This window comes from Hemicordylus capensis, chromosome 8 (genome assembly GCF_027244095.1).
Source record: "Hemicordylus capensis ecotype Gifberg chromosome 8, rHemCap1.1.pri, whole genome shotgun sequence".
NCBI classification, from domain to species: domain Eukaryota; kingdom Metazoa; phylum Chordata; class Lepidosauria; order Squamata; family Cordylidae; genus Hemicordylus; species Hemicordylus capensis.
In genome coordinates, this window is record NC_069664.1 from 31091553 (window position 1) to 31112155 (window position 20603).

General features: G+C 49.7%; 3 protein-coding genes across 12 annotated transcripts in view; 2 read left to right on the plus strand and 1 right to left on the minus strand.

Moving 5' to 3' along the window:
- ZBTB16 (zinc finger and BTB domain containing 16) overlaps positions 1 to 20603 on the minus strand; it is a 237845-nt gene that overhangs the window by 203540 nt on the left and 13702 nt on the right. For 5 of the 7 annotated variants that reach the window (XM_053269734.1, XM_053269733.1, XM_053269729.1 and 2 more), the window contains exon 3: positions 1350 to 1519. In XM_053269734.1, coding sequence (XP_053125709.1) covers positions 1350 to 1366 — 17 coding nt within the window. In that variant the 5' untranslated portion in view covers positions 1367 to 1519. Of the gene's footprint in view, positions 1 to 1349; positions 1520 to 1626; positions 1970 to 2478; positions 2713 to 20603 lie in introns of those variants that run through there. The other 2 variants (XM_053269730.1, XM_053269732.1) reach the window with 2 other exon arrangements.
- Positions 3535 to 13561, plus strand: LOC128333769 (NXPE family member 1-like). Of its 3 annotated transcripts, XM_053269740.1 has the most exons (7): positions 3535 to 3587; positions 6222 to 6334; positions 8231 to 8291; positions 8631 to 9327; positions 10049 to 10110; positions 10936 to 11154; positions 11541 to 13561. In XM_053269740.1, exons 1-7 carry the CDS (start codon positions 3566 to 3568, stop codon positions 12074 to 12076), a joined length of 1710 nt encoding a protein of 569 aa, XP_053125715.1. In that variant the 5' UTR covers positions 3535 to 3565; the 3' UTR covers positions 12077 to 13561. The 3 variants fall into 3 exon arrangements, with proteins under 3 accessions (XP_053125715.1, XP_053125716.1, XP_053125713.1); XM_053269741.1 differs by lacking the exons at positions 3535 to 3587; positions 6222 to 6334; positions 8631 to 9327 and having other exon boundaries at positions 6371 to 8291; XM_053269738.1 differs by lacking the exons at positions 3535 to 3587; positions 6222 to 6334; positions 8231 to 8291 and having other exon boundaries at positions 8316 to 9327.
- On the plus strand, positions 15372 to 19702 carry LOC128333770 (nicotinamide N-methyltransferase-like). Of its 2 annotated transcripts, none has more exons than XM_053269743.1 (3): positions 15372 to 15558; positions 16276 to 16456; positions 18892 to 19702. In XM_053269743.1, the coding sequence occupies exons 1-3, from the start codon at positions 15414 to 15416 to the stop codon at positions 19325 to 19327; spliced, it is 762 nt and encodes a 253-aa protein (XP_053125718.1). In that variant the 5' UTR covers positions 15372 to 15413; the 3' UTR covers positions 19328 to 19702. The 2 variants fall into 2 exon arrangements, with proteins under 2 accessions (XP_053125718.1, XP_053125717.1); XM_053269742.1 differs by having other exon boundaries at positions 15374 to 15558; positions 16276 to 16483.

Below are 20603 nucleotides of genomic sequence, written 5' to 3' on the forward strand. Positions count from 1 at the left end.
ATACCTAGTTGACTAGCAGTGTGTTGCTTAGTCAAACAAGGAATGCATTTTGAGCAATAGTTGCTGGGATGTTTTCAGCGTTCCCGTCTGCTCTTCATCATGGAACAGCAGCAGGACCCCAGTGCATTAGAACCTGCTGCTGCTTCTGATATGATGAAATAGCACAGACAGGCCAGAGTCCAGCTTTCCCTGCACCTGCCTCTGTTTGTGCTTGAGCAAAAACTGCTTTCCTGAACTCAAGAGTTTCACTGTTTTCTTCTGGGCGCTTTCCTGGGGGAGGACCCTCTTGCTGGGCGCTGCAGAGTATCTCCTGGTGCTACAGAACTCAGTCAGCCACGGTAGGTGGTGGGCATGATGAATGCGTCTGGGGTGGCCCTCAGGGCCCCAGGCATCGAGTGCCCACTCCAGCAGCTGGGCCTGGCCTAGTCCAGGCCCAGAGAGAGGAGGGCGAGCAGGATCTCCAAGCCCCCCAAGAGTCCCCAAGGAGACAGGAGCTTGGTGCCGCGTGTGGAGGGAATGTGTCTTCCCTTGTTTACTGAGGTAAAGGTAAAGTGTGCTGTCGAGTTGGTGTTGACTCCTGGTGCCCACACAGCCCTGTGGTTGTCTTTGGTAGAATACAGGAGGGGTTGACTATTGCCTTCTCCCGCGCAGTATGAGATGATGCCTTTCAGCGTCTTCCTATATCGCTGCTGCCCGATAGAGGTGTTGCCCACAGTCTGGGAAACATACCAGCGGGGATTCAAACTGGCAACCTTCTGCTTGTTAGTCAAACATTTCCCTGCTGCGCGGGTGACAAATACATACTCTTGACAACTTCTGTTTTTGTTTGGTTTGTTACTTTCTTTACTCTTTGGAATGGACTTCTTTCCTCCTTCACCCTCATAAGTAAATAAAAGTATACGTAAAATCAGCACAAATGGGGAGAAACTAACTGGGGATCCATTTGTGGTTTCAACACAACACATGCTTCCTAGCACCTCTTCCTCAAGTCGCTGCTGTTTAGTGTGCAGAAGAATCTGATTTGTGGAAAATATTGTCCTTTATACTGAGTTGCTTTCAATTCCACAAGTCATAGTTCCTAATTAGAATGCATTGTGAACTGGAGTTTGTTTTTTTGTCATGGTTACCTAGCAAGACCTTTGCCAGAAGCTTCCTTTAGCCTGGGTGTCCCCTCTCCAGGTTCTCCTCTCTTGCACAGGCTCCGTGAGTTCTGGAGGGAGACATCAGTCAAGCAGGTGCAAGCCTAGAGGAACGCCAGTCAGGATTTTCTTTCAAAATATAAGCAAATGCACGTCTTTGACAGAACGTAAATTCAGGTGATGATGGTTGGGCTACTTCAAAACACTTACCTGGGCATTGTCCCCATGATGACTCCCGGAAGAGTAATCCAAGCCCTTCCAGCATGAAGTCTGTGCTGCTCCAAACTGCAAATCTCTCTCGCTCTCTTCTGCTCCTCCACGCTGCGGCAGCTCCATCTGAGGCCCAGGCCTTAGAAGAATCCTCCGGTCTCCACAATGCCCTGCAACGAAACAACAGCAAATCGTCAGGGCTGCAAGAATCAACCTTCAGCCCTTCCCATTCCATTTTCACAGTGTCTATCGGTTTAGAGATGCAATTCACTCTCACCCTAATCCAGGGGCTGAGGGCGAAATAGATCCAGCTTGCTTCCCCTGCAGGAACAATGCAAGGATCATAAATGAACAGCCCTGCTGGATCAGGCCCAACGAGGCTTATCCGGTCCGGCGTCCTGTTTCCCACCAGATGCCTCTGGGAAGCCCACAGGCACAGGACATGCCCCCTCTCCTCCTGTTACTCCCCTGCAAAATGGTATTTAGAGGCATCTTGCCTCGGAGGCTGGAGGTGGCCTATATAGTATCTCACACACAGGCTTTTCCCTTCCACGCAGAGGCCTGAACCAGACAGGCCAGCTTACGGAGGAGGCTCACGCAGTCATCATCTCAAACACGCCTCTGCAGATTTCTTTGACCTGAGCCCGGCTCTAGTCAACGCTGCATTTATTCCTCTCCTGGAAGCTTGGAATGTGCCAGCAGGAATGTCTTGCACACACACACACGTCTGGAAGAACCGGCTGGCAGCAGGAACTGCCTGCACCTGCTTTCCAGCCGAGACAGGCAAGAGGATCTCCTGCTGTGTTGCTGCTGCCCACCCACACAGTAAGCCTGGGGGGGGGTCCCCGGGGTGGCCTTCAGCCCGGGTCACTCCCCCCTCTTCCGCCCCGCCGGAGCACTGCGCTGCCTGCAGGCTGGCCATCTGTCAGGTAGAGCTGCTGCATGGTGAACCACACAGCTCTACCTGACGAACAGCCAGCCCTGCAAGCAGTGTGGGGGGGGGGAGAGGAGGCACCCAGAAGCAGCTGTGCCTGTTTTACCCCCCACCCCACCCCGACTGATTAGGCCAAGCCGCACTGCCCGGAGGGATGGGGGCCCTCATGCTGGCCTTGCTTGCTCCAGGGCCCACCTGGGAGTTTCCTGATGAAAGGCCAGCAACGTCAACACGGGCCTTCTCCGCGGCTGCCCCAAAGCTTTGGAACGCGCTCCCTGCTGAAATAAGAGGCCCCCCCCAATCTCAGGCAACTTTAAAAAAGTCTTTAAAGACGCATCTGTTCGCCAGGGGCGTAACGAGGGTGGGGCAGGCAGGGCACGTGCCCTGGGCGCCCTTGCAGGGAGGGCGCAAACTGCCTGCCCTGCCCCGCCCCCGCCCTAACTGAGGTCGGGAGAGGCGCCCGCCCGCCCAGCAAGCACTTGCGTTATTCCGGCCAGGGTTTGCTGGCTGAAAGCGTCTATTCCCCTTTCCCTTCCTCCGGAGAGGGAGAGGAAGGCAGAATAGATGCTTTCAGCCAGCAAGCTGTGACTGCAATGACTCCCAAGAGCTTGCTCAGGCTCTCCTTCGGAGCTCAAGGCCACGCCCCCTTTGCATGCGGCGTCCAAGGGGGCGTGGCCTCGAGCTCCAAAGAGCCGGAGCAAGCCGCTCGAGGCCCCTCCCCTTTGCATGTGACATCCCAGGGGGCGTGGCCTCAAGCTCCCAGGAGCCTGAGCAAGCTCTTCCGCGTCATTGGAGGGCTTCCTTTCAGGCGGCAGATACCGGCAAGTGCCGGGCAGGGGGAATTTGCAAGCCCTGCGGCTGCCGGCCCTGCTGTCTCCTCTTCTGTTCTTGCTGCAAGTCCTGACCCACCCCAGAGTCCAAAGTAAGTAAATTGCCTGTGTCCTGCCTGCTCCCAAGTAGTCTCAAAGAAATCATCTCTGACTGGTGCTTTCTCAGGCTGATGCTTCTCTCCTGCCCCCGCGGAGGATGTTGGTTTCTTTTTTAAAAATGTACACAATAAAAGAAATGTAAGAGAACTGCAACAAACTAGTTTTTCAGGAGAGGCTAGAAGGGTTAAATGAACAGAGAATTCGTGCCTAGAGAGGTCCAGAAATGTGAATGATCTACAGGTTCCATCCTGTCCCGTCTGCTTCTTGTTAAAAAAAACAACAACAACTTGTGTTTGCATTTTCCAACCTGTCAGCAGTTGTGGCTTGCAGTTTGCAAGGCAGGAGGTTTTTCAATGGAAATCCTGCAAGAAGAGGGTGAGTTCAAGGAAGAGAAAGGAAGCCTTGGCTGTATAGAAGGAGGGGAAACCCATTGCTGGTGGGGGAAAGGAAGGAAGAGGGCTGCAGATCCAGTGCTCAGCTGCAAAGGAGGAGAGAGTGCCTTCCTTTTAGTTGTATATGGAGGAAGGAAATTTTGGTAGGTGCAGCTTTTAAACTGAGAAAGCTGATTCACACTTTCATTTTTATGAATTCAAAATTCTCTACATCCAACACATTGTACTAAATAGCCATTTAGCTCTAAAAATACAAGATGTTTGCAACTGATGTAAACATTTGCTTCCTCAAACTGCCAAAAATTTATATTCAGTGAAACAGAATTAAAATTAACCAATTTCCTTTGCTGAATTAGATATTATTCTGTACTTCATATGATTCAAAAAATAATTGAAATGTAAATAGTCATTCAGTTAAATAAAGCCAGCTTTACATTTTTACGCTTCCTTTGTCTTCTACAGGTAGGCTTGACGTGTACTACTACTGATGTGAATTCAGTTCGTCCCTGGGTCCGCCTTAAGCCAATCAAACAGACACAGTGGGAATCAATTAGAGGCTTGGTTTAATGCTCTGCAGAAGCAGGTAGACAATGGGGCTCACGCTCCACATTGAATACAAATTGGTTATAGGTGCATCTTACATTTATACAGACAATCTGAATGATGCTGACATAGTATACGTGGCAGTAAAATGGTGGACTAAGTATCTAGTACGCATGCGAATGATTCATTGTTCATCTGGTGATCACTCCTTATTTGGTTACATCCTGTTTTATTAACTTCTCAGCAAAGAACGGTGAGAACCAAGTTTCTTTAGATACAATTTAGTGGAGAGAGATAATCATGTGAGGCCGTGTCCTTGAGTTGGCCTGAGCTGGGCTGGGGTTACTTTAAGTTAGAATTAGGTTTTCTAAGCAAACTTGGAGATGCTTTGGTATTCTAAGTAAAATGGAGTTACTTTGGTTTACTCAAACACATCACTACTGTCTTGTTCCGTTATTTAGAAAGGAGAGGTGCAGAGTGAACTTACACTGCTCTTTTGCGCCATCTAAGTCTACCACCAATATTTATATCCTGCTTTTCATAGAAAGTTCTCAGAGTGGTTTACACAGAAAAACAACGTCCCCACCTGGCCACCCAACCGTACAGTGGCAAAGATTGTGCTTAGGGGGGCGCCGTGCCTTGTACAGAGGCATCGGGCAGACATCTATCCATTTGAAAATATAGCAATTCAGCCAAATAGTTTCCGCCTTTGGCATCTGTACATGGCACGGCGCTTTCTCAAAACTCCACCTACCATAATAAATGTCTAGGTAGATATTCTACAGGTGCAGTTGCTTTCTCAATCATGTGCACAGATGCATCTGCTGGATTTTTGCCCGAGACTTCTGTACAAGACACAGTAAGAAACCTAAGAACAGCCCTGCTGGATCAGGCCCAAGACCCATCTAATCCAGCATCCTGTTTCACACAGTGGCCCACCAGATGCCGCTGGAAGCCTACAGGCAGGAGTTGAGGGCATGCCTTCTCTCCTGCTATTACTCCCCTGCAGCTGGTACTCAGAGGCATCCTGAATCTGAGGCGGGAGGTAGCCTATAGCCCTCAGACTAGTACTCATAGATAGAACTTTCCTCCAAGAATTTGTCCAAGCCCTTCTTGAAACCATCCAGGTTTCTGGCTGCCACCACATCTTGTGGCAGAGAATTCCACAAGTTGATTATGTGTTGTGTGAAAAAGTACTTCTGTTTGTTGGTTCTAAATGTCTTGGCAATCAGTTTCATGGGATGACTCCTGGTTCTATTGCTTTGTGGGGGGGGGGATTTCCCTCTATCCACTTTCTCCCCACCATGCATGATGATTTCATAGACCTCTATCATGTTTCCCCCAGTCATCTTTTTTTCTAAACTAAAAAGCCCTTGCCTCGTAAGGAAGGTGCTCCAGGCCCCTGATCATCTTGATTGCCCTCTTCTGCACCTTTCCCAGTTCTACCATGTACCAGAAGTGCACGCAGTACTCCAAATGTGGCCGCACCATAGTTTTGTATGTTTGCATTATAATATTAACAATTTTATTTTCAAACCCCTTCCTAATGATTCCAAATATGGAATTGGCCGTTTTCACAGCTGGCGTACACTGAATCAACACTTTTAATGAGCTGTCGACCATGATGCCAAGATCCTCCTCCTGATCACTCATTGACAGCTCAAACTCCATCACTGTGTATGTGAAGTTGGGGTTTTTTGCCCCAAATATGTATCACTTCCCCAATCAGTGTTTCCCCACTGATTGGGGGAGCTGGGCCTCTTAAATGTCTGCTGCTTCCCCTTTCTCCTTGAAGTAAGTGGTGAAAAATACTATGAACACTGCCTTTTTATCTTTCTCTTTCTTCAAGGTGCTCAAATGTTTCTTCCCTCCCCTTACATTATCCGCACAAAAACCCTGTGAAATATTTGGGGTCCAATATGATCTGGGCCCTAGTGACTGCCTCAAAGTCACCCAGGAAGCTTAGGGCCTTAAGCAGGGATTTGAAGCCCAAGTCTCTCTTCACAGCATGGGTCAAAACTTCTAGCCACTACAAGGCCTGGCAGATAATGCAAAATACCCGATTCTTTCATAGAGGTGATCATCAGAATATCATTGGCTCCTGCAATGGGGAAGAAAATGTTCTTCAGCCTTCTGCTTTTAAGCCTCATCATCCTCAGCTATAATATTCACAGATTTAAGATCAAGGTAGGAATGTTCATTCTGTTTTTTTAAACTAACCCCGTTTCAATAGCATCTCTTGGATGGAATAATTAAATCTAGCGCTATGTTACTACCTGCAGATCCCGAAATATTACACAGAAAATTCCATTGCACTTTGAAATGACCAACATTTGAATTTAATAGAAAAAAATCTTAATTTGGGTCAGATTTTGTTTCACTGTTGCACATGAAAGGTGGGTGGAAGAAAGGCCGGGTGTTCCAAGGGAGGCTTCAGTGTCCACTGAAACGCCCAAGTTCTTTCCAAAGGGCCATAGGAATGCATGGAATTTCAGGGCATCCCACGGACATTTGGAAGGAGGAACATCGGAAACTGCTTTTATACTGAGTCAGACCCTTGGTCCATCTATCTCAGTATTGTCTACACAGACTGGCAGTGGCTTCTCCAAGGTTGCAGGCAGGAATCTCTCCCAGCCCGATCTTGGAGATGCTGCCAGGGAGGGAACTGGGAACCTTCTGCATGCAAGCAGACAGGGGCTCTTCCCAGAGCGGCCTCATCTCCTGAGGGGAATACCTTACAAGGCTCACAAATGTAGTCTCCCATTCAAATGCAAACTAGGGTAGACCCTGCTTAGCAAAGGGTACAATTCCCACTTGCTAACACAAGACCATCACCTTAAGTGGTGCAGCGGGGAAATGCTTGAATAACAAGCAGAAAGTTGCAGGTTCAAATCCCCACTAGTACTATATCGGGCAGCAGCGATCTAGGAAGATACTGAAAGGCATAATCTCATACTGCATGGGAGGGGACAATGGTCAACCCCTCCTGTATTCTACCAAAGAAAACCACAGGGCTCTGTGGGAGCCAGGAGTCGAAGTCGACTTGACGGCACGCTTTACCTTTAACACAAGACCAGCTCTCTTTGCACCCTTTACTTTTGCTGACTGTCAGCATTGCTTTGCAGAGTTGGACTGATTTTTGTTTCGTGCAGCATTCTGTTTGCAATTGCAGCCCTCCTATATCGCTGTTCTCACACACTGGCATGCAAGTGAGTTCATCCTTCCCCTCATGTCTGCCAACTGCGCCTGTTGTTTCTCCTGGGCATTTTTCACAAAGCAGGCTTTACTGTGGGTTTACGAAAAGACTTTACTGCGAGTGTGAAGTTGGCCCCCCAAAACGATGCCAAAAGTGGGTTTTTTTTACCCTGGATATAAATCGGGCTACACTCTAACCTGTAACGAAAAACACAAATCATGTGTGAAGTGCTCCCTGAGAGCTTGCAGGGACTTTGGGGTAAATCTGGGCGATATGTGAACGCATCGCACACCTCCATTCTGGAGATGCGAGCTAAAAGCCCTGTGTGAAAAACACCCTGGCTCTGCAGAGGACATCTCTGTCCTTGCACCTATCCGAAGACATGCAGGGCCAAACGCTGTGCCATTGATGTCACATCTGGTGGTGTCCTGAGTTGCTGGGCAGTGGGTTTTGTGCTCCTTCCAGTTGCCAGCGACTTGGAAATAGCCTCACCTCTTCATTTCTTCAGTTTGGTGACTCAGAACAACACTTGGCTAGGGGTCCTTGAAAGAACATTTCTTACCAGTGAAGCAATCCCAGAGGACATTTAATACCCCAATGTTTTGTTTAGCAATAAGCTGAAGTCAAATGCAGGGGAAATCATGAAGGCTTAAGGTGAACATTTTAAAATGCTAGATATAGAAAATCAAGAGTGCAATCCTGTGCACAAATGTGGGAGTCAGACTCCTTGGAAAAGCACTGCAACTTGCTTTTGATGAAAAGATGGCAAAATTCTGCCATCTTTCCATCAAAATTCATCACACTCTGGCAGAATTCTGATTCCAACCACAATGGCATTGTTTCTTTGCAAAATCTTGTTAACGATTCTTTCTCACTGCACGCTGAAGAACTCCATCCTCAGAAGTGTCATCAAGCAGTTAGAAACAAAGCCAGTTGTTACAGATGCGGGTAAGTCCTTTTTCTTCATAATGCTGATATAACTGTATCATGCTTAAGTCATTTCAGAAACTCGTGAACAATTATTATTCGTACAAAAAAAAAAAAAGTGTTTCCCAGACATTTATGCATGTATGTGTAGGTTTATGGTCATTTCAAATTTCAGATCCCAGACGTTGTTGCACTACAACTCCCACCATCCCCAGTCACAATGGTCTTTGGCTGGGGATGATGGATGTTGTAGTCCCACAACACCTGGAGACCAAAATTTTGGGAACCTTGGCTTGAATGTGAGTTCACATTTACTGAAGAGTAGTCAGTACTCTTTAAACAAAAACCTTTCCATCAAAGATGGCAGGAGGAGCAAGTGGCTGTTGGAAGATGGTACTGTAAGCCGCTATAGGATGGAGTGGGCCAGAAAGGATCAAGAAGTAGATGGCATTCTTACAAGACTGGACCAGATGATGCCCAATGTCTCTTTCACGGACATCAACACCACCACAAGCGCCAAGCACAGCAAGGCCACCATCTTAGGCCGCAAGGACTCTTACTGTGTCGGAGAGCACTTGATGGTCCAACTGGATCTGTACGACCATTTGGGGAAGAGAAAGGCGTACGGAGGGGACTTCTTGAGGGCAAGGATCCATTCACCGCATCTCAAGGCCGGAGCTTCTGGGCGTATCGAAGACTATCAGAATGGGACGTACTTGGTCAATTTCACTTTGTTCTGGGAAGGAAGCGTCAGAGTCTCCCTCTTGCTCATCCACCCCAGCGAAGGGGTCGCTGCCCTGTGGGCAGCCAGGAAGAAAGGCTACGAGAAAATAGCTTTCACGGGCCAGTTTTTAAATGCAACAAGAAGTGTTTTCTCCGAATGTGGTTTTAAGATAACCCAAAGTGCACAACTTTGTGAGTATCTAGACGAGAGAGACCAAGAGGCCTTCTACTGTGTGAAACCAGAGAATGTACCCTGCGAAGCTTTAGTCCAGCTGAAGTCCGAGAACACACCCATCTCCTACCTCACAGCCTTGGAACAGAGTCTTTTACAAAGGTATGTAGGGTTTTGTAATGGAACTACAATAGAGTTTCTGCACTTTGGGCAGGATTGCACCATTAGTGTTTGCCAGGAGATTCCTATGAAGTCCTTGGGCAGCTATCTGAGACCTCTGGGAGACTGGCATCCCTAACCCTCCGGTGACAACCTTTGAGCAGTCTGCGAATCGCTGATGTACAAATTCCAGCAGACATAACGAACTGGAAGTTTTCTTACACCTCAGTGCATCATCCGCAAACTTCCTGCAGTGGTTTTCCCATTAGGGTTAGATGCTGTAGCTACAAGAACCAACTTATTCCAAATGGAATGGAGATTAGTGGGGCCGTGAAGAGGGTTACTGAGGGGGAACAGAGAGCCCGGCTTGCTATGTTCCATGAACCAAAAAAGAGCTTCAGGTAGCCATACTTCAGGCACTTAGAGTAGGCAGGCTGCTTGCGGTCAAGAGGATGCTACTGAAAAACTAAGCAAGAAGCAGACATTAGGGCTGTCCTCACGATGATGACTATGGTTGGAGGACCCTCAGGCCCATGTCTGGGTGCTGTGCATGCTTCCCACTGGCCACCGCAAGGTCTATAGGAGCAAGCGGGAGGCAGCAGTGAGCACTTGCACCAAGCTGCAGGGTGCAGGGGGGTGGTGAGGGCACTCCCTGAGGGAAGCATGAAGGGAGGCATTGTCCCCTTCATAAGGACTCACTGCCCCTTTTCTTCTGCCTTTCAAGGAGCAACGTCGGGGTCGAGATCCCTCAGCATTTGGGGGAGATTCGAGTCTTACCCTGCAACAGTAAGTGCTGGTTTTGCTTTCCCCTCTGCGGGGTTGGTTCGGGAATGCCACACAGCTCAGCATCAACAGCCACACTTCTCCATGGCGTAAGCTCAGCCATGGCCACAGAACCTCCCCTCTGGAGCCCACTGTGCCCCACTCTTGCTCTTCTGGAAGCTGAGGCAGCAGGGGAACACACACACACACACACACACACACACACACACACACAGAGTGCACCTCTTCCCCTGCCCAAATTACCACCTGGGATGTCCGTTAGCCAACAGGTGGAGCTTAGTTGGATGTTGCTGCAGCTCTGAGCGGTGGTAAGTTGAGCTAAACGGATGGGAGGCGTATCCCGGAGAAGTGTGACTAAGCCTTGCCCTTCAAAGTTCAATGGTATTATTGTCAATTTACATCACTGTGCTTATCCCGTAGAGTCCTTCTCCTCAGAACAAGCCCCTCACTGTTATCAACTGAGCACTCTGGGCCCAGGGCCAATGCCTATTAAACGACGCCACCCTGTTTCTGTCAGCTGTTTCCAACAGAAAAACATTCTTCCCCTCTGCCTCCCGTCCCTTCACACCCTCTTTGCTTCATGCATGTCCCTCAGAGACTCCCATCAAGCAAGTCCAGGAGAGGGAATCCCCAGGATCCTCGTGGGCTGGACGGCAGAGGACCCCACTATGATGAGCAAAACACTTGAACTTCTTATTCTGCACATTGCAAGCTTATATTTAATATTCAGCCACTCCGCCCCTTCCCGAGAACCCTGGCCAGCTCCTCTTTGATGCAACAGGCACCGATTCCTTCTTCAGCTGCCTCTCACTCTTGGTCTTTTGCCAGGGACCAGGCAGGTGCCAAGCAAGAAATGTGCGGTTGGGATGAGCTCCCCTTCCCCCAGTGGCTTTGTGTGGCAGGACCACTGGCACCCCGTTTTCTGCAGTGTGTCCACTTTCGAGACCTCAGTGCAAATCAACTCCTGCTTGAAACGGAAACTGGTTTACTTCATGGGGGACTCAACGGTGCGGCAATGGCTGTGGAATCTCACCAAAAGAGTGAGCAGTAAGTTCTCCTTCGGGCCAACAACAGATAATCCTCTGCAGTTTGCTGAGAGACTGACGAGATATTGGAGTATATTGGGTCAAAAATCCCCATCTTCACATATACGCTGATGGGGTCCTAGCTGTCACCAGCCAAACCCTTGTGTCCAAATGTCAATATTCTACAAATCCCTTTAAGGAAGAAAACCATTCTGATCCTAGGCGGGAGCTCCTGGTTTTCTTGCCATTATAACTGCTTTGCTGCATGAGGGGGCATTGCCATGATTAGTGGGGCTTGCTCACCAATGATAGCCAGTTTTGTATATGGTCACCTTCATTATCACCTGTGGCATTACACTTTTTCTGGTATCAACTTGTACTCACCCTTTGCCTCTCTCTTCCCACTAGCCCTAAAATACTTGGACATACATAAATTTGGGAACTTAAAGAATGGACTTGCTATGGATGTATCTAGGAGCATTCTAATCCAATTCAAGAAACATGGCCATCCCTATGTCAGCTCCCATGCCTACACCGTGACAGATCACAGCTACATTGCACGGGAAATCGACAGCGTGGCAGGCGACAAGGACACAGCCGTGGTCATTTCCCTGGGACAACACTTCCGCCCATTCCCCCTTGAGCTCTTTGTTCGAAGATTGATCAATGTGCGGGCTGCCATCCAGCGCCTCCTCCTGAGGAGCCCAGAGACAAGGGTCATCATCAAAGCAGAGAACATCCGCGAGATGGACGCAGAGCCGGAGCGATTTGGTGACTTCCATGGCTACACCCAATACCTTGCAGCCAAGGATGTCTTCCGGGGTCTCAACGTTGGCATGGTCGATGCCTGGGACATGACTCTTGCCTCTGCCACAAGCAATGTTCACCCGCCACATTATGTTGTTGGGAACCAAGTCGAGATGTTTTTAACTTATATCTGTTGAAAGGAGGGCAGATGAAGTCTGCCAGTGTTGGGGAGACAAAGCAGAAGAGCTCCCCTCACAGCCTGTCCATGCCCTGGGGTTTAAGGCAAGGCCCAGATCGGAAGGGTTGTGCAACTACTTGCTTGCACCCAAGAGAACTCAAGGAGAAGGCATCCCTCCCTTCCCAAGCGGCATTTTGAAACTGGAGGGTATTTTAAAAGCAGTTTCAAATATGGTGTGGGGTACAGGGAGGCCTGCCATTGTAGGGAAGGAATCTCATGGCCCAGAGAGCCAGGTCCGTGGGCATGCCTGAGAGCCAATCTCTGGATCTTTCCCCCTGTGGCCGCACCACATGCCTATACCTTGGTGCCTGCAAGCTCCTTTCAAACCTCACCATGTTCTGCTGGGAAGCTGAGGGGGGAATCAGAGGCCAAGGGGGTACACGGAAGCCACCTTGCCATGGACTCTGGAGGAGGCGACCCTGAGCAAGCTAAGATCTATCCGCCACAGTTTCCTATATCCAATAAAAGTATAATATAGCTATGGTCTGTTGTTGTGTTTACACAACTGTAAAGCGCTATGTCAATTCAATCACCTTAGCACCCAGCTACACAAGCACACAAAGAGACATACACACAAACACACACTCCACCTGGCTACTGCTGTGGGGTGTGTGTGTCAGATATCCAGCCCCCACCCCCAATCATGCCGGCGTTTGGGGGCACTTCCGCTCCAAGGACTTTGTCCTCCTGAAGCTCAGCTAGCAGGCCCTCTCCTCCGTCAGACGTGTTGATGCTTGAAGTATCAGAGCTGAGAGCTGGATGTGCTTTTAAAAATCATAGTATGATACATTCTGAATAGCTCCATGTGCCTGTGCTTGTGCGCTCTCTTCCTCGCTCACTCTCTCACTCTCAGCCCAGGAAAAGCGGAGGGAGCGGCACCCTACATCTTGGAGTAACTTGGCCAAGCGGGGTAAAGGCACAAACCAAATTGAACCAAAGCATGACAGCAGAAGAGGAGAAAGAGGCAACTGTCTTCCAGCAAGGCTCAACATAACCAAAGAGGGTGCCTGGAACCCAACCCAAGGGACCCTGCAAACAGGACTCTGTACCCTTGATCCAAACAGCTACTGAGGAACGTAACCAACTAGTTGCATCTAGGCAAACACAAAATGCAGCCCAGGCATATCTTGTGCTTCTGCTAATGAAGCACAAGAGAGCCAGCGTGGTGTAGTGGTTAGAGTGCTGGATGAGGACTGGGGAGACCCGAGTTCAAATCCCCCTTCAGCCATGAGACTTGCTGGGTGACTCCGAGCCAGTCCCTTCTCTCTCAACCTAACCTACTTCACAGGATTGTTGTGAAAGAGAAACTCAGGTATGTAGTACACCGCTCTGGGTTCCTTGGAGGAAGAGCGGGATATAGATGTAATAATAATAATAATAATAATAATAATAATAATAATAATAAAGCAGGCTGAAAGATCAGCTGGGGAATTTTCTGCTTTCACCCTTCTCCACTAGTTTTCTTTTTGTCTGTTTTTCTCTTGGATGTTGTTCCTGTGGAACGGCAGGTGTTTTTTGTTTGTTTGTTTTTAATACTCCCTGTGTCCACACTGCTTCTTGCAAGGATTATTTGTGTCAACAGTTGTTGGGTGGGTTTGTCATTCTCATCTGGCAGAAGAGACCTTTCCCATGCTGTTCAACAAAGCCCTGTCTGGACACCTGCATGCTTTTGTGTGAATGACTACACATTCATTTTTAAAGCGATTCTCAGTACTGCCCCCCCCCCCGCCCAAAGGCACAGATAAGGAGTGCACCCCCCTACACACACACACACACACACACACACACCCCTTGAACAGAATACGCAAAGGTGGCTCTGGTGTTTGCTCTTTGAGCATTTAGTCTAACGGGCTTTCCAGTCATGGCTGATACTTTACCACCCTCTAGTGAAATTAGTTAGAGCTGCAAAGCTCCCAGGGGAAAAGAAATGCTTTAGATCAATGCACGCATTGATTTTAAGTAAACCTCTAACTCTGCTGAGAGTGGGGCATATTTATTTATTTATGTATTAGATTTCTATACCGCCCTTCCAAAATGGCTCAGGACGGTTCACAACATGACTAGGGATGTGCACGAATCGTGATTCGATATGCGATTCGAAACATATTCCCTGCAGCTTTAAAACGGGAGATCAGGTGCATACCTGCTGCTTTGCCACTTGCATGGGCACTGCTCTCCCCCAGCTGCTCCAGCACGACACCAGCGTGCATGTGGCCACCCGACATGTGCGGAGGCCACGTGCATGCCAGCGCTGTGCAGAGGCAGCTGGGGGAGAGTGCCACCGGCACATGAAGATAGCTTGGAGGAGTGCTGTGAGGCAGGAAGTGGCAACAAACGGCAGAGGAGAAGGTATGCCCCTGCTCTCCTCCATTTCAAAGCAGCGGGGGATATGTTCCAAGTCTCGATTTGTACACATCCCTAATCCCCAGAAAAGTGCTGGCCAACCTCTGTTTGAGGACCCCCAGTAGGGGAGCCCACCTAGGTTACACCACCCCCTAGGAACAATGAAGGCAGGAGTCCCTCTGGGTCCTATCTGGAGATGCTACCAGGGAGGGAACATGGGACCTTCTGCACGCAGGTGCTGTTCCCAGAGCGAGCCCATTATCCCCGAAGGGGGATATCACATGTAGTCCCCCTTTCAAATGAAAACCAGGGCAGACCCTGTTATCAAAAGGAGACAACTCATGCTTGCTACCACAAACCACCTAATGGCACAGCAGGGAAGTAACTTGCCTAGGGAGCAAGAGGTTGCTATGGGAAACACCTATACTGGTCAGCAGCGATCTAGGAAGATGCTGAAAGGCATAATCTCATACTGTGAGGGAGAAGGCAATGGTAAACCCCTCCTGTATTCTACCCAGAAAATCACACTACTCTGTGGTCGCCAGGAGTCAGCACCGACTCAACGGCACAACCACCACAAGGACAGCTCTCCTCCCCTAGCTCATTGGCTCCATTGTCACCCCCTTTGTGTAGATTTCCTGTCAGATATAGTAATACATTTGGTAATACTAAACCTTACTAAAGGCTTACTAACCTATAAAGAATTATAATATAAAGTAACACCCGATCTTGGATTTTCCTAAAGGTCTGCAGATATCTTTCAATATACTTGGAAGTACATTGGAAAGCAGATGGCAACAGCTTTAATCCAACTAGAAAACTGATTCTACTGCTCACAGGGGGAAAAAGTGTCTGTCCAGATGCCAAATATTCAGTTCTTCTGAATGTTAATTGAGAGGCTCCTAGTGGGAAAGCTCTTCCTGTGTTCTGTATCTGTGCACACAGCAAAAGCCATGGCAGCGTTCACTGGAGGAGACGTTTACCAGGCTGAGTTTGATCCCAAAGCCTACCTGGAATACTTCAGGTTTGGGGAAGGCACTTTGGGGGATGAAGACCTGGAATTCGCTCTGCGGGGCTTTTGTGAAACTTTTGCTTCAGGTAGGCTGTCACAGCTGTGAGCTTTGGGAGTGCCTGAAGTGAGTTCCTTCCGGGTATTTTCAAGAAAGTCTTTTGCCAATTGCTGCTAAAGATGTTTTTAATGGTTCTCTGTGCTTGGGCCAGGTCTTCTGATGAATAAGCTCTAGAAATATTTCCAGCACAAAAGGATGTGGGGTGGGGTGTAAGAGAGCTTTAGCATAGCTCTGTTATGCACCACCCTCATCATCTTGGTCAACCAAGATGACCAGGGGCCGAGAGCACCTTCCTTGTGAGGCATGTCCACTCCTCTTGCCTGTGGGCTCCCCAGAGGCATCTGGTGGGCCACAGTGTGAAACAGGATACTGGACTAGATGGGCCTCCTTGGGCCTGATCCAGCAGGGCTGTGCTTATGTTCTTAGCCTGAAGAAACAGGTCTGTCTGAAGAGCTTTCTTGAAGGCAGCCAGAGATGGTGAGGCTCTTATTTGAACAGGGAGCACACTCCAAAGCCCTGGGGTGGCCAGAGAGATGGCCTCGTTTGGAGTTGCCCCCAAATGAGCCACTACACCCAGACCTCTACGGATGACCTTAGTAGAAGGTGTCATTCCCCGCTCATGCAGCACAGTCAGCAAAGATGGCATTCTGTTAGCCACTCCCCAAGGTGGAAAATGCAGGACTGCCTGTTGTGCGGTGGGCACAAGAAGGCACTTGACCCTTCCGCCCCTTCCTGTCCATGCCAGGGCAACTGAAAGGAGACACCCTGATTGACATCGGCAGCGGCCCCACCATCCACCAACTCCTCTCTGCCTGCGAGTCCTTTGAGAACATCATTGCCTCCGATTATGCCGATCAGAACTGCCAGGAAATGGAGAGGTGGCTGAAGAATGAACCGGGAGCTTTTGACTGGACCCCGGTTGTGAAGTATGTGTGCGTGCTGGAGGGAAACAGGTATGGGAGATCAGTGAATGGCACGCTCTCACCCCCCCCCAAAAAAAAGCATCAGCAAAAGCAAAGCTTATTGAGCAGCTCTGATGCCATGGAATATTCACAACCACTCTAACTTCTGGGGAGGGGGAAAGGTGCCAGCAATGGAATGCTGGCAAAGTGTAGCTTCTGGGGGGGGCAGGGAGTGAAAGGTCAGCTTGACGAGAACTACGTATAGGGTTGAGGGAGGGTGGGGGTCGGGGCCCCAGAGGGGTCGGAGGCGGGAGGTGGAGTCCAGGGCAGGCACAGGACAAGTTCAAACATGGCAACTATGCATCCAAGGGGCTAGAGCTAGGTCCAATGGTCCCAGGAAGGCAGTTAGGTTCACCAACGCAAGGCGGCAGGAGTCTGTATTGCAGATGATTTAGGTGATGCGTAGTTCAGACCGAGAAGCCAAATCGAAGTCAGCAGCTGTATAACAGACCAAGTCTAGGCTGGCCAGGCCGTGGCAGGACCCTTTCTTGCCATCAGAGTGGCACTGCGGGGCAGCAAGGATCAGGCAGAAATATCCTCCACCCACAAGCTGCCCTGTGGCACAAAGAGTCAAAGGCCTGGGTCTCGCCGCTGAGTTCCCTGCTCTGAACCCACTTGTGCCTTCCAGCTGACTTGTGCGGGGACAGAGCGGTTGGTCCCCGAGGGAGCTGATTAAGGGATAGGAGTGCAGAGGTCGGCTGGCTGACAAGAGGGAGCAGAGGACTCTGAGGAGCAGAGGTGTGAGAGGGGGAGGAGGGTGGAGAATGCAAAGGCCCGAGGGAAAGAAAGACCCATGGCCTGCTGTTTGCTGAAGTAGGCGCCTTAACTTGGGTCTCTCAAGGGCCCCTCAGAAGTGTAGCAGCGTTTCTGGCGCACTGCTCCTTGTCTAGTTTCCAGAGGGGTTGCCAACCGGCTGGACAAGATCCAACCTGACTTCCTCTTGAGCTTGACTGCAGCATGATGCCCGGCAAGCTGGTGAAGCTCTTGACGGCTTGGTGCCAGGGGTGCCACCCACTCCTAAGTTCTGCAACCCAGCAGCTATGAAAGGCACAGCTGCAGTAACCAGTTCAAAAGTTGGCAGCCCTTGAGGTTGAGGGTTGGTGCCCTGCCGTGCATGTTCTCCTCCGTCTCCATGAGCTTTTGAAAGCTGCCTTTGTTCCAAACCTGCCCTCTGGCACATCAACATGAGCACATTCCCAGGCCACATGAAAGAGGGATTCCCGATAAGAAGTTCAAGGCACAGTCCAAAGGCTGAGCTAAATGTCAAGTTGGGAAAGAACGTCCAAATATGTTCCCATCCAGCCCAAGGGCTGCTGCTTCAAGCAGCTGCTTCTTTGCCTGGGCTGTGTGAGGGGCTGGGTTCCTCTGGCCCAAATTCAGAGATTTCGGGCAGCTTAACCCGGAGTTCTTAAACATGCCCCCCCCCCCGATGGGGTTGGGCTACAACTCCCACTATTCCCAGCACAATGGCTGGAGGCAAGTTGCTGGAGGCCATGGTGGGTGGGGAGGAGGGTAGTTGGGGCGGAGAGCTGTTCTTGTGGCAGTGAGCACGAATTGCCCCCTTGCTAATCCATGCAGATGAATGGCTTCCATTTGGATGGGTGACTACATGTGAGTGCTGTCAGATATCCCCCTTAGGGGGTGGGTCCGTAGCACAGTGGGACAGAATCTGCCCGCTTGCATGCAGGAGGTCCCAGGTTCAGTCCCTGGCAGCTTCTCCAGGTATGAGGCTTGACACGCAGGGCTTCTGCCCCCTTGAATCTCCTCCGGGAGAGAGTGTGTGCGTTCACACACCAGCCAAACGTACCCCCAAGTCCCTTCGAGATCCTTGGACCCACTCCACACACAAGTTGGGCTTTGTCTTGCAAATTCTAGCTTATCTCAAGCTATTACCGGGTTTTGAAAATGCTGGTTTTAAGCTACTTTTTTCTGAAAACGCTGCAGCAAACAGGGAGAGGCCCTGACTAGAATCATTAGCATGGTAAGAGGCATGGTGTCTTCAGAAATGCAGATCTATCTCTGCAGGGAACTCTCTCTCTCCCCCCCCCCCACTCCTATTGGCTAGGAAGGAGAACACTGACGCCTGCCATGTGCACTTGCGAAAACGACACCCGAGAGCAGAGGGGAGGGGCTGCTTCCCTCAATGTGTGATTCGACGTAGCTTCGCTCAACATTTACCCCACCGCATGAAGCCACATGCAAGAAACCTCCAGCAGGCAGGGCTGGGAAAGACTCCTGCTGGAAACCATGGGGAGATGCCGCTAGTAAGCCCAGGCACTCCTGAGCGAGACGGACCAAGGGTGTGACTCAGGTTAAGGTAGCTTCCTATGTCCCTATGAGTTGTAGTCCAACCTCCACGCGCTTAGCCTGAACACGTGCTTGCTTTACATTGCCTGTAGGGACCAATGGCTAGAGAAGGAGGCAAAGCTGAGAAGAGCCGTCAAACAAGTTCTGAAATGTGATGTCCACCGCAGCAACCCACTGGATCCAGTGACTTTGCCCCGCGTTGACTGCCTGGTCTCCAAAGAGTGTCTGGAAGCTGCCTGCAAGGACCACCACAGCTACCGGGCGGCTCTTAACAACCTGAGCGCTCTGCTCAAGCTCGGGGGGCACCTGGTGCTCAGTGGAGTCCTGGGGTGCAGCTTCTACATGGTCGGTCCCCATCAGTTCTCCAGTTTGGTCCTGACCGAGGAGTTCTTGAGGGAGGCTCTCAGCACAAGTGGGTTTGCCATTGTCAAATTCCAGACGGAACCCAGGAGAGCCCAAACCATGTTTGAGGTCTGTGATTTCTCTGGGAAGTACTTCCTTGTTGCACGCAAGGAGAAGGAGCCATGAGAAATGATTGGATAGTCAAGGAGATCATAGATTTGCATCTGGGGACGGAGAGTCAGCAACGTAGATCAGGCATCCCCAACCTTGGGTCGCCTGATGTTGTTGGACTAGAACTCCCATGATCACCAGCTGCCGTGGCCTTGGCCATGGGAGTTGTAATCCAGCAACATCTGAGGACCCTGTAGAGATAGTTTAGCCTGGGGTTGGGGAGACTGTGGTTCAAGTCCTGTCTCTACCACAGACTCATTTTGTGTTCTGGCAAGGGTCTCAGTTTCAGTTTCCTATCTGTAAAACGGGAACAAGAGTGGCCTACCTCACAGGGATGTTGTGGGGGCGAGCAAATACAAATAAAGACTGCAGAGCACACTTCAAATTAAATGTGCTATTGTGACTGATACAAATGTGCAGTGTGGTATTAGTAATGATCTCTGTAATAAGTATTGTTGGTGACGTCACATTCAGACTTGGGCAAAACACCTGGGCGTTCTTCACACAGGAGGCTTTACCCAGAGTTTACTGTGAGGCTACACTGCGAACTCGAAGCTGTCCCCAAAAAACAATGCAAAAAGCGGATTTTTTTTTTAACCCTGGATATGAATTGTGCTCCACTCCAATGCGCAATGAAAAGCCCAAATTGTGTGCTCCCCGATAGCTTGCAAGGACTTCAGGGTCTTTCAGGTAAATCTGCCTGATATGTGAATGCATCCCCTCCATTCCAATGGAGTTGCAAGCTAAAGGGCTTTAAAAGCCCTGTGTGGAAAACGCCCATGAAAACAAGAAAGCATGGTTAATATTTCATACTCAACTAGATTTTCTGTCTCAATCCTTTCCAAGTGGAAGGTCAACACTGAGTTTTCTATGGAGCTTAAACATTTTGAACCAAGAACTCTGTCACTGGAACCTGTCATTGGTCCAGGCAGGGCATCTACTACTTGAGAAACAACAGAGCTGGAACTTCTTTCCACATTTCAACACCACTCTCCCCCCCCCGCCCTGAAAACATCAGTGGTAGAGCACATATTTGCACGCAAAAGATCCCAGCACTAGTAGCCAGCTCCATATGTTTCTAATTCTTGTGTGTCACGCTACAGTGCTCTTAAAAGGATGGGTGCATAGCCAGTTAAAAGGTTTTGAGCCAGACATATGCTCAGCTCTGGGTCCCCAGAAATGCTAAAGCGTCTTCAGGGGCATATGCTGATCATTGTTTCCCCCACCTACAAGGGTTAATCCTCGCAGCCGCATGATCTGTTCTTTTCGGACCGTCATTGGTGCAAAATGA

Excerpts from the sequence above, each read along its gene's own strand:
- LOC128333770 (XM_053269742.1), top strand. The coding sequence starts at position 15,414 with ATGGCAGCGTTCACTGGAGGAGACGTTTACCAGGCTGAGTTTGATCCC. Across the intron at positions 15,559-16,275 it reads TTGTGAAACTTTTGCTTCAG|GGCAACTGAAAGGAGACACC; the intron begins GTAGGCTGTCAC and ends TGTCCATGCCAG. Across the intron at positions 16,484-18,891 it reads TGCGTGCTGGAGGGAAACAG|GGACCAATGGCTAGAGAAGG; the intron begins GTATGGGAGATC and ends CATTGCCTGTAG.
- LOC128333769 (XM_053269738.1), top strand. The coding sequence starts at position 8,414 with ATGTGTAGGTTTATGGTCATTTCAAATTTCAGATCCCAGACGTTGTTG. Across the intron at positions 9,328-10,048 it reads GAACAGAGTCTTTTACAAAG|GAGCAACGTCGGGGTCGAGA; the intron begins GTATGTAGGGTT and ends CTGCCTTTCAAG. Across the intron at positions 10,111-10,935 it reads TCGAGTCTTACCCTGCAACA|GGACCAGGCAGGTGCCAAGC; the intron begins GTAAGTGCTGGT and ends GTCTTTTGCCAG.